At 39.4% G+C, this 12,542-nt stretch overlaps 1 protein-coding gene across 2 annotated transcripts; it reads left to right on the top strand.

Moving 5' to 3' along the window:
* The first annotated feature begins 626 nt into the window (after nucleotides 1-626).
* On the top strand, nucleotides 627-12,269 carry LOC109174658 (pleiotropic drug resistance protein 1-like). Of its 2 annotated transcripts, XR_002053141.1 has the most exons (25): nucleotides 627-1,076; nucleotides 1,315-1,435; nucleotides 1,907-1,995; nucleotides 2,091-2,175; nucleotides 3,553-3,712; nucleotides 3,817-3,893; nucleotides 3,989-4,042; nucleotides 4,708-4,798; nucleotides 4,972-5,273; nucleotides 5,352-5,633; nucleotides 5,723-6,039; nucleotides 6,127-6,287; nucleotides 6,379-6,482; nucleotides 6,871-7,027; nucleotides 7,117-7,224; nucleotides 7,314-7,477; nucleotides 7,947-8,279; nucleotides 8,382-8,672; nucleotides 8,768-8,851; nucleotides 9,128-9,261; nucleotides 9,336-9,563; nucleotides 10,413-10,584; nucleotides 10,694-10,948; nucleotides 11,836-12,149; nucleotides 12,216-12,269. XR_002053141.1 is itself a non-coding variant. In XM_019323935.1 (24 exons), the coding sequence occupies exons 1-24, from the start codon at nucleotides 739-741 to the stop codon at nucleotides 12,091-12,093; spliced, it is 4,365 nt and encodes a 1,454-aa protein (XP_019179480.1). In that variant the 5' UTR covers nucleotides 627-738; the 3' UTR covers nucleotides 12,094-12,269. The 2 variants fall into 2 exon arrangements, 1 of the variants encoding a protein (XP_019179480.1); XM_019323935.1 differs by having other exon boundaries at nucleotides 11,836-12,269.
* The last annotated feature ends 273 nt before the right edge of the window (nucleotides 12,270-12,542 follow it).

The following is a 12,542-nucleotide window of genomic DNA, read 5'->3' as shown; positions in this document are numbered from 1 at the left end:
TCGTCTTCTTCGCTCTGGTACGAACTCAACTACATTGAATCCAAAGGGAGGATGAAGAAAGGCGACCGGATTTGGTAGATTGCTTTCGGCATTGGATTCGAATATAACAGTGCGGTCTGGAAATGCAACCGGAACCTTAAAAAATCGACTATGGATCATGAAAGTACATATATATCCTCAAAAATCACAGTCAACAAATGATCAAATAGACAGAGGACCAAATTGTGTTAAAATTACAAAGTTAAGGACTTAATTGGTTGAAATTGAAAGTCGATGACCAATTTGTGAATTTTTAGCTATAGTCGAGGGACCATTTTGGATATTTACTCTTGATAATGACTAATGAGCATATTTGTGAGGGCATCAAATACAAATTTTTAAAAAATATTCATTATTCTTTACAATGTAGTATTTGTTCTATACTTTTTCAATTATTTTCAGTTCAAAGAATCAATTACCCCACCGAATCATCGGTTTGAAATAGTAGAGGTGTGCATCATAGTTGGGGAAAATTAAAATATTTAAAGCACGGTTTTCATTTAAAAAAAAAAAAAAAAAGAAAAAGAAATGGATTCCATTGTTCTGTGGCATATCCATAAGTTAGACTCATACTGAGTAGTTTAATGCCATAAATAAACTTTTTTTAAAAAAATACAACGGAGAAAAAACAGAGTATATAATATAGTAATTTGATTTGAGCTTGTCTTGAGAAGTAGAGTAGAGTTTGATGAGAGAAGAATGGAGGGAGGCGAGGGGGGCTTGAGAGTGAGTAGCGCGCGGTTGAGTAGTTCGAACGTGTGGAGGAGCAGCGGCGTGGAGGTGTTCTCCAGGTCGTCGCGAGAAGCGGCGGAGGACGACGAAGAAGCCTTGAAATGGGCCGCCATAGAGAAGCTCCCCACATACCTTCGCATAAGGCGAGGCATTCTGGCGGCGGAGGAAGAAGGAGGAGGCCCCAAGGAGATCGACGTAGAGAAGCTCGGCGTGGCGGAGAAGAGGAGCCTTCTCGAGCGCCTCGTCAGGATCGCCCAGGAAGACAACGAGAGCTTCTTGCTCAAGCTCAAGCACCGCACTGACAGGTTTGTTCTAACATTTCATTTTTGTTTTGCGGTGAGGCCGGCAAAGGCCAAGTCTAACACCCGATAGCTGGTGGCTGGGAGATTGCTGGGCTGAGGATGGAAAATGTGATGATTTTATAAGGAAATAATTTTTTATTTTTTTTTTTGCTACTAACTATGACTTTTGACGGTTAGTGATAAGCGCTTGATCTTAACAATTTTTTCTCTTTTTTGTTTTGATTTGTTTTGGATGGTTTAGGGTGGGTATTGATCTTCCCACCATTGAAGTTCGGTTCGAGCATTTGAATGTTGATGCAGAAGCTTATGTCGGCAGCAGAGCACTTCCCACCATATTCAACTTCACTGCAAACATTTTAGAGGTAACTCAACTTCCTTCTGTGTTGTGCGGAGGTCGGTAAATGTCAAGTCCAGCATCATGTGACTAGAAGATTGTCATTAGTAAAAGGCAAAGTTCAACGCTGGTCCTTTTAAAAATGTGTAACAGTAGTCCACATGGACAGTTTAACTGGTCATATAGGTGAAAGTTGGAAAAAATAATCAGATATCAAGTCTCACCAACGGTAGTGTGGAGGGCTCCTTGTGCGCAGTAAGCAATGGTCTAGCCTGTGTGGTTCATGTTCAGTTGAGTTACCATGATTTACATCCTCCCAGATGCTCTGTTGGGCCGAGGAGTATGGGAGGCCTTATGGTTGGGGTTCAACCTTTTGAAAAGAAAAATGTGTAACAGCCTATAAGAAAATAAAATTAGGTCTTCGCTACTAACTATTGTTTTTGGCATACTAGGTCCAAATATTTTACCTTCCTTCTCAACTTGTGCTTTTTCTTTGAAGGCTTTCATGAATTATCTCCATATTCTTCCAAATCGAAAGAAGCCATTGCCAATCCTGCATGATGTCAGTGGAATCATCAAGCCTGCAAGGTAAACAAAACAAAACAAGAAAAGAAATAAATGGCATCTCATTTCTTTGGGGTTGAGTTTCTTATTACCAATGATTAATTTATTGGATTGTGCAGGATGACACTGCTGTTAGGTCCACCTAGTTCGGGTAAAACAACTTTGTTGCTAGCATTAGCAGGAAAACTGGATTCAGATCTAAAGGTATGGGAGCAGAGGTTAAATGGAGGCTCAAATCTCTATATTTGTAACTCGTCACTTAATCTAATACCACGGGCTAAAATCAAGCGCTTACCATTTAGGTCAAAAGTTATAGTCAAAAGCGAATACCTAATTTATTTCCTTATACATTACTATTACATTTTCGAGGCGCGGCTGAACTTAACTTTTTTAAGTCATTTACCAGCTTCCGTTAAACAATCTCAAATCATCTGATACTAGACTTGATCTTTACTCTAGAGATGGCAATTTGCCGAATTCCCTATGAGAATCCCCGATCCCCGGCTCGACAAGACAGAAATGGAGAAATTTTTCATAGGGATGGGGGACGGAAAATGTGTGTGATTTCACGTTAGGACGAGGACGGAGATACCCCTCCCCGTCCCGAATATATATATATATATATATATATATATATAGGAGTGATCACATGTGGCCATGTTGTTAGGTGTGGTCATATGGTCAATTATAGACCATTAGATTAGATAGATCTAATGAATCATATTAATCAAGATTTTTTCAGTATTTTCGCGCACATTCTCCTACTCAGCGAACTGTAAGGGTAAACTTGTCATAAAACACCGAAATACGAAAAATCACATTGTTGTGTGTTTTATTACACTATTGGTGCATGTTGTCAACACTGTTGGTGTATTCTGGAACCTGACCGCTATAAATGGCCACTGTAATTACCATAATACAGGAATACACCATTGGTGTGTTTCACTGTGGTGTGTTTTATTACACTATTGGTGTATGTTGTCAACACTGTTGGTGTATTCTGGAACCCGCCCGCTATAAATGGTCACTGTAATTACCATAACACCCCCACTTACTAAAACGCGCGAAAATCTTCAGAATTACCACTGCCTTTAGATTAAACTGATTCAACGGCACAGATACGACCACACCTAATGACATGACCACATATGAGCGTTTTCCTATATATATATATATATATATATATATATATATATATATATATATATATATATATATATATATTTATTTATTTATTTATTTATTTGTAGACTTAGTATTTTAATTTTTGAAACTAAGACTTAAATTTTACATTTTTTTATTATTAAAAATTACAATTATTTAACATTTGGCTAGGAGTCGATGAGAGTGGGGAATACTTGTCCCCGGAAAGAGGATAGGGAATATTTTTAATTTCTGACCGGGTACAAGGATAGGGAATATTTTTAATTTCTTGCCGGAGATGAGAATGGGGGACATGGTCACAAGGATGGGACGAAGAGTATACTTCCCGCCCCACCCAGCTGCCATCATATCCCTACTTTATTGGCTTCCGCCCAACAATATTCCTTGAATTTATGTATGCTAACTATTTGACCTCAGGTTAGTGGGAGAGTGACATACAATGGCCACGAAATGACTGAGTTTGTACCACGAAGAACATCTGCATATATTAATCAACATGATCTTCACATTGGTGAAATGACAGTGAGGGAAACTTTAGCTTTTTCTGCTAGATGCCAAGGAGTTGGGCACCGTTATGGTCGGTGAGCTAACCATGCTGAATTTGAAGGTTGTTTTTATTCTATTTTATGCCTGCATTATATTCCCTTATTTTATTGCTTTTACTATTTGGGAAACATGCAGAAATGCTGGCAGAGCTTTCCAGGAGAGAAAAGGAGCTAAACATTAAACCAGATCCTGATATTGATGTTTACATGAAGGTGTGGAAATCTTGAAAACCTAAAGTGCTGATAATTGGGTAAAATGTTTTGAGAAATGCTTAGTTCAATTCCCTGAGTGGTTTTATGCTCTACAGGCAATATCAATTGAAGGACAAGAAGCAAGTGTAGTGACAGATTATATTCTCAAGGTGAGGATGAACCAGGCCTAAATTTTTTAGGAGTTAATTCCATTTTTGGTCCTAGTTTTATATGTGACATTCTATTTTTAGTTTTTTTTTTTTTTTTTTTTTTTTTTTTTTTTTTTTTTTTAATATTCCTTGTTGGTCTAGTATTATTCTGGCATGACCATTTTTAGTCATCCGTCAATAAACTTATTTAAATGGCATTAAACATAAGGGTATTTCAGTCATTTTATATAAAGTGGGTTGACCCGCTAAACTTTTACTTTTATTGTTTTGGAAAAAAACCCTTAATTCATAGGTAGAGTCCCTTATCTTCTTCAATTGCAATCTGCGCCTCCGCAGCAGTGCCTCCACAACTTGAGCTTCCGCAACAGTGGAATGACTGTATAAATCTAAGACCAAAAAATGAATTAACACTTAGAACTGAATAGACTGCAATGCCCTCATATTTAACGCTATTTAAACATGTATGTTGACGGAGGACGAAAATCGATCATGCCACAATAATACTAGGACTAATAAGAGATGTTCTGAAAAAAAAAAAAAAAAAAGATTAAAAATGGAATGTCACCTATAAATATAAGACAAAAAATAGAATTAACTATTTTATTTTTAGTAGGGAAAAGAATGTAGATGCATTTACTGTTTTCTGCTTTAATATGTATCTGCAGATTTTGGGGCTTGAAGTCTGTGCTGATATTTTGGTTGGAGATGAAATGATTAGAGGGATTTCTGGGGGTCAGAGAAAAAGGTTAACAACAGGTTAGAGCAAAAGGAAGATTGCAGTAATAAAAATCTGTTTAATAAAAGTAGTATTCCTGTTTCTACTTGTTTTCACTCTAAAAATCTGAAGATAGATGACAGTAGGGCTGAATTCATCATAACTGATAAATTTAATTTAAAGCTTCTGAAAACTATAATCAAATGTGGTGCAGGGGAGATGCTGGTTGGACCTGCAAGAGCACTATTCATGGATGAGATATCAACTGGCTTAGACAGTTCAACCACTTTCCAGATTGTAAATTCAATAAGGCAATCCATCCACATTCTCCAGGGAACTGCTGTAATCTCACTCCTGCAGCCTGCACCCGAGACTTATGAGTTATTCGACGACATAATTCTTCTGTCTGACGGGCAAGTTGTGTACCAAGGACCTCGAGATAACGTGCTAGAATTCTTCCAACACATGGGCTTCAAATGCCCGGAGAGAAAAGGAGTAGCAGACTTCTTGCAAGAAGTAAGCTTATCACAAAAAAAAATGGGTTTTTTTTTTTTTTTTACTCCTTTTATTGTTGACTAATTTGTGTTGTTATAGGTGACGTCGAGGAAAGATCAAGAGCAGTACTGGATGCGTAGAGAGGAAGCATACGAGTTCATCACTGTCGGGGAATTCTCTGAAGCATTTCAGTCATTTCATGTTGGGAAGAAACTAGGCGACGAGCTAGCTGTTCCTTTTGACAAATCCAAGAGCCACCCTGCAGCTCTTTCGAACAAGAAGTATGGCGTTAACAAGAAGGAGCTCTTGAAAGCCTGTGCGTCTCGAGAATTCCTGCTTATGAAGAGGAACTCTTTCGTCTACATATTCAAGATGATTCAAGTGAGCTACATACTATACATGTCATATATGATATACTTCCCTTGACACTTCATAGTTGTTACTAAATTGCCAATTTTGTGGTGTTCCAGCTAGTTCTAATGGCGTTCGTGGCAATGACAGTGTTCCTACGAACCGAGATGCCAAAGAATTCGATAGCAGATGGTACTGTTTTCATGGGAGCTTTGTTTTTCGCAGTGATTATGACAATGTTCAATGGGTTCTCAGAGCTTGCCCTTAGTATCTTGAAACTCCCCGCTTTTTACAAGCAACGCGACCTGTTCTTCTTTCCACCGTGGGCATATGCTTTGCCTACTTGGATCCTTAAAATCCCTGTCACACTTGTGGAAGTTGCTATATGGGTCTGTATGACATATTACGCCATTGGATTCGACCCAGACGCTGGAAGGTAACGACTAATAACATCAATCCATTCCTATCAGCAAAGATAATGGAAATTTCTTTCAGATCATCTGATCAAGATTGATAATGGCAGGTTTTTCAAGCAGTTGTTCCTCCTTATATGTGTGAACCAGATGGCTTCAGCGTTGTTTCGCTTAACAGCAGCAGCCGGGAGAAGTGTAATAGTTGCAAACACATTTGGTTCATGTGCAATGATTTTGGTTCTAGTGCTTGGTGGATTCATTTTGTCCCGAGGTAGATAAAGGACAACTTCAACTCATCTGGTTGTGCTCTTCCAATTTCCAAATGTTCTTCGGTGATAAGAGTTTTGATGTTTCTGTGACAGATGATGTGAAGAAGTGGTGGATATGGGGATACTGGATCTCACCTCTCATGTATGCACAAAATGCTATATCGGTGAACGAATATCTTGGAAAGAGTTGGAGACATGTAAGTACGAGGAAGAATGTTAGAATCAAGCGCTTATCACTACGCCAAAAGCTATAACTAGTAGCAAAGGCGCAACTTTATTTCATTATATCGTTGTCACCTGATGCTAGACTAGACACTATACTTGTGACCTGGCCCTATAAGACACTGTACCTGTGACCTGACTCTGATACCACTTGTTAGATAAAACGCTTACTACTATTTCCTTATACCGTCACACATTTCTCCTAGTCACCGGGTGCAAGACTTGCCCCTTTAAGCTCTTTACCGACCTCTCCCTACAATAATCCTCCAGCCATCAGGTGCTAGACTTGACTTTTACGGGCTTAATTCTACCCAACACAAATGTTTTTCTAACATGACAAAAAGTCTGCATATTTGTTTGCAGGTTCCTTCTGGCACCTCAGAGACACTAGGAGTAACAGTGTTGAGATCTCGTGGCATTTTTCCTGAAGCGCATTGGTATTGGATTGGAGTAGGAGCTCTTGTAGGTTATGTGTTTCTACTCAATTTCCTATTCTGCTTGGCCCTCACTTATCTCAACCGTAAGCACATATAGCTAATAAGTTCACCAAATAAGTTCTTTTCCTCTATGATGATTGAGAAACTGAGTAAATTGGGCATTTTTATGCAGCTTTGGGGAAACCTCAAGCAATGTTATCAGAAGAGACATTGGCAGAGAGGAATGCTTGCAAAAGAGGGGAGCCTATTGAATTAGAGCTAAAAGGAGGAAGCACTTCTGGTGGGTTTGAACTTTGAACTCATAGTCTCACTCTGGTTTACTTAATTCTCAGGGATTGGAAATTCATGGTTTTAGTGGATAATATGCAGAGAAAGGAAATGTTGTCAGGAGAAGTGTATCTTCCAGGTCATTGTCATCAAGAGTTGGGAGTGTCAACGTGGCCGATCCGAACATGAAAAGAGGAATGGTTCTTCCTTTTGAACCCCTTTGTATAACTTTTGATGAAATCAAATATGCAGTAGATATGCCCACGGTAAATCTCAAATCACATAATTCGCTACTAGCTATAGCTTTTTGCATAATAGTAAGCGCTTAATGTTAATAAATGGTATGAGAGCCAAGTCACCTGTTCAAGTCTGTTGTTGGGCGGAGGCCGATAAAGGGCTTACAAGTCCAAAAACACCCTATTAGCTACACCTTTTGGTGTAGTGGCAGGGTTGTTGGGCGGAGGCCAGTAAAGCCTTTAAAAGGCCAAGTCCGGCATAGCACCCTTATTAGCTACACCTTTTGGTGTAGTGGTAGGATTGTTAGACGGAGGCAAGTATAGGGCTTAAAAGGCCAAGTCTAGCACAACACCCCTATTAGCTATACCTTTTGGTTAAGTGGTAGGATTGTTGGGACGAGGCCAGTAAAGGACTTCAAAGGCTAAATTTTTTGGCATAGTGGTAAGCCCTTGATCCTAACAGTGTTGAAACTGATTGCTTGGTTACCTGTACCTTCAGGAAATGAAAGCTCAAGGTCTTACTGAAGATAGGCTGGTACTTCTAAAAGGGATAAATGGTGCTTTCAGACCAGGAGTTCTGACTGCTCTAATGGGCATAAGTGGGGCTGGTAAAACCACATTGATGGATGTCTTAGCCGGTAGGAAAACCGGTGGATATATAGAAGGAAGCATCACTATATCGGGATATCCAAAGAGGCAAGAAACGTTTGCCCGAATAGCAGGCTATTGCGAGCAAACAGACATCCATTCACCTCATGTAACTGTATATGAATCTTTGGTGTATTCTGCCTGGCTTCGTTTACCTCCCGAAATCGACACTGCAACCCGAGAGGTGGAATTTAGTAGCTTATATATTACTTAGCTTCTTCTATGGTTTTAGGAAATATTAGATGTTTAAGATAAACTAAAAGCGAATAAATTGTTTAATCTGCAGATGTTCGTTGAAGAGGTAATGGACCTTGTGGAGCTCACCTCATTGAGAGAAGCACTTGTTGGGTTGCCCGGAGTTAATGGTCTCTCGACTGAGCAGCGAAAGCGGCTCACAATTGCTGTCGAGCTTGTGGCTAACCCATCGATAATATTTATGGACGAGCCGACCTCAGGGCTAGATGCTAGAGCTGCTGCAATAGTGATGAGAACAGTGAGGAACACAGTGGATACAGGTAGAACTGTGGTATGCACCATCCATCAGCCCAGCATCGACATATTTGATGCTTTTGATGAGGTGAGTGTGGTAGCTTTTGATCTCGTGTTTCGAAACAATCCCGGGGCTTAGGAAGCCCGGTGAAATAATACTGCTAAAAATGACTATACCTGCAGCTACTGCTCCTGAAACGAGGCGGGGAAGAGATCTATGTAGGTCCGTTAGGCCGCCATTCTTCTCAACTCATTAGGTATTTCGAGGTTAGTAAGATTGATACGATTCTCTGCTGTTTAGCTCACTCTGTTACAATGTAGTATCTGTTCATAACTATTTTCTCAACCTACTGAAGCACTAAGCACTAAGAGTCAATACTGGCGTCATAACTACTTTTTCAACCTACTGAAGCACAAAGAGTCAATACTGCCCCCACCGGGGACCGAACCCATAACCTCAAATTTAGAAGAGCCAGTTCGTGTCACTAGGCCATAAGGTCATTGGCATCGAGGATTGTATTCATGCTTTCTGTTTTGTCTCAGACAATCAATGGAATCCAGAGAATTAGAGATGGCTATAACCCTGCAACTTGGATGTTGGAGATCACTTCTGAAGCACAAGAAGCAGCTCTTGGCATTGATTTTGCAGAAGTTTATAGGAACTCAGAACTGTACAGGTATCAAAACTGTGAATAAAACAACTGTGCTTATAGCTTTCAAGATCAGGAAACTGAATTGATTCAATTTTCAGGCGAAATAAAGCATTAATCCAAGAACTAAGTAAACCTGCCCCAGGTTCAAAAGATCTATACTTTCCCACCAAGTATTCTCAGTCATTCTTTACCCAGTGCATGGCTTGCCTGTGGAAACAGCATTGGTCATACTGGAGAAATCCTCCATATACAGCAGTCAGACTTCTGTTCACAACATTTAATGCTCTATTATTTGGAACAATGTTTTGGGGTATTGGCCCAAAAAGGTGAGTTAAATCACATAAAATTTGTATGCATGTAATACATAGAGAAACCAAACTAACATGGATACTGTTAGGATCAAACACTTACCACTATCCAAAAATTATAGTTCAATCGGCCTTCGCCCAACAATTACCTCTCCCAGTCACCGCGTCAAAAGTTATAGTTTGTGGCCAAGGCGTAACTTTATTTAATTTCCTTATACTGCCACGTTTTCGAGAGGGAAGGTGCTGGACTTGCCCTTCACCGGCCTCCGTCCAACAATCCCCATAGCCATCAGTTGTAGGACTTGGCACTTTATCAATCTCTGCCCAACAATTTCCCTAGCTACCAATTGTTGGATTTAATCCTTTACTGGCCTTCGCCCAACAATTCTCCCTCCTAGCACCTGCAAGTTTTAATTGTTTTTGCTCTTACTTAACTCGAACCCATGACAACTTTATTTCATTATTTATGACCACACGTTTTCGAAAGGCAGGGTGTTGTACTTAACCCTTTACTGGACTTCGTCTAACAATCCCTTAATCACCAATTGCTAGATTTGGCTCTTCACCGGCCTCCGCCTAACAATTCCCTCTCACAGCACTTGTCAACCTTAATTGCACAGTTTTTACGCCAAAAACTATAGCTCGTAGCGAAGACGCAACTTTATTTTCTTATATACCGCCAGATTTTGAGAGGCAGGATGTTGAACTTGACCATTCACTGGCTTCCATCCAACAGTCCCCCTAGCCACCAATCGTTGGACTTAGCCCTTTTCCGGCCTCCACCCAACACATACATATCTTTTAATTTGTTAAAACATCTTGTGACAGACCACTGTTCTGATCTTGGTTTTTTTCATTTGATTTCAGGAGAACACAACAAGATCTATTTAACGCGATGGGTTGTATGTATGCTGCGGTTGTGTTTTTGGGTGTGCAAAATGCTACTTCAGTGCAGCCAGTAGTTGCCATCGAGAGGACAGTGTTCTATAGAGAAAGGGCAGCTGGGATGTATTCAGCTCTACCATATGCTTTTGGCCAGGCACAAACATCAACTTATTACTCCCTTTCATTTCATTTTGTTTCTACTTAAAGATTTCAAACCATATATCCTATCTTTCTTATATATATATATATATATGATTCTGCAGGTTGTGATTGAGCTCCCACACCTATTCGTTCAAACACTCATCTATGGTGTAATAGTGTATGCCATGATTGGGTTCGAGTGGACAGCAGCCAAGTTCTTGTGGTTTATATTCTTCATGTACTTCACTTTGCTATACTTCACACTGTATGGGATGATGACAGTTGCAGTTACTCCTAACCACAATATTGCTGCCATTATTTCCTCTGCATTCTATGGGTTTTGGAATCTCTTCTCCGGATTCATCATTCCAAAAACAGTAAGTTTTCACTAAGAGTGAGTTTTTTCCCACTTTTGGTCTTATGATTTTGGAATCTCCGTCAACTTGGGTTCATAACTTTCATTTCCAACATAAATAGTACAGTGCTCCATTTTTTTTTATTTAGTTCTTCCGATGACATGATCGATGAAAACTCACGGAAGTACAATTTCTCAATCAAATTGAGAAGTTAACCCTAAGATGGAATTCTTCCACTTTGTCGGTTAACTTCTCGGTTTGACCGAGAAGTGGTACTTCGGGTAAGTTTTACCACTTCTCAGTCATTCTTGACATAAATACCACTTCTCGGTCAAACCGATGAGTTAATAGTAAAGTGGAATTCTTCCACTTTGTCAGTTAACTTCTTGGTTTGACGGAGAAGTGGTACTTCCGGTGCGTTTTACAACTTCTCGGTCATTCGATCTCGACATAATATAAATACCACTTCTCAGTCAAATCGAGGAGTTAACACTAAAGTGGAATTTTTCCACCTTGTCAGTTAACTTCTCAGTTTGACCGAGAAGTGGTACCTTCCAGTGAGTTTTTCCACTTCTCGGTCATTCTAAACATAAATATCACTTCTTGATCAAACCGACGAGTTAACATAAAGTGGAATTCTTCCACCTTGTCAGTTAACTTCTCGGCTTCACCGAGAAGTGGTACTTCCGGTAAGTTTTCATCGGTCATGTCATCGAAAGGGTCAAATATGAAAAAAAAATCAAACTGAAGCACTATTTATGCCGAGAATGAAAATTGTGAACCCAAGTTAACGAGACTCTAAAGCCATATAACCAAAAGTATAAATTAAAAAACTTTCTGCACTAATTACCATTTACCAAACTCTCTCTTCACACTATGATCTAAATGGTTTTGTTCTTTGATGACAGAGAATACCGGTGTGGTGGAGATGGTACTACTACATCTGCCCGGTATCCTGGACACTGTATGGACTGATTGCTTCACAGTTCGGAGATGTTAAGGAAAAGCTTGACACAAATGAAACTGTGAAGGACTTCGTGAAAAGCTTCTTCGATTTTGACCATGATTTTGTTGGATATGTTGCCACCATTATTGTTGGAATCTGTGTCATGTTTGGCTTCATTTTCGCCTTCTCAATAAAAGCTTTCAACTTCCAGACACGGTAGACTTTTAGAATGGCAAAGGACTTGCGTTTGGTTGTAACGAGGAAGATAATTGTAATATTTATTTTTTTGAAAACAAGATAATTGTAATATAATCCTATGGAAAAGGAACAATGGGGAGATGGAGTAAATAGGGATTCACTATTGTTTACTTGGTGGGAATAAAATTATTACAAATATCTATACAACTATACAAGTGTTTGGTTTAAATAAGAATTAAAAGAGAATAAGTAATATAAATATCAAAATGTTTATGTATAATAATAAAAATAATAGTATAACAAATTAAAACGAAATACATTTAATAATAATTGTCGGGGGTGGTACTGGTGTTTAGGCGATCGACCCGAGGTGGCCGGTTGGTTGGAGGTCGGGGAATTGCTCGGATCACTAGCCCCCAAATTGGACACTGGGATGGTGATGCTAAGAAGGCTTGGAGGGGTGTATAAAAG

Source organism: Ipomoea nil, unplaced genomic scaffold, assembly GCF_001879475.1.
Source record: "Ipomoea nil cultivar Tokyo-kokei standard unplaced genomic scaffold, Asagao_1.1 scaffold0642, whole genome shotgun sequence".
Classification (NCBI taxonomy): Eukaryota; Viridiplantae; Streptophyta; class Magnoliopsida; order Solanales; family Convolvulaceae; genus Ipomoea; species Ipomoea nil.
This window is presented reverse-complemented; position numbering and strand designations above follow the sequence as displayed.

Bases quoted from the DNA above. Each gene is read 5' to 3' on its own strand.
- LOC109174658 (XM_019323935.1), top strand. From the start codon at position 739: ATGGAGGGAGGCGAGGGGGGCTTGAGAGTGAGTAGCGCGCGGTTGAGT. The intron at 2,176-3,552 runs GTATGGGAGCAG...ATTTGACCTCAG, and splicing joins AACTGGATTCAGATCTAAAG to GTTAGTGGGAGAGTGACATA. The intron at 3,713-3,816 runs GTCGGTGAGCTA...GGAAACATGCAG, and splicing joins AGGAGTTGGGCACCGTTATG to AAATGCTGGCAGAGCTTTCC.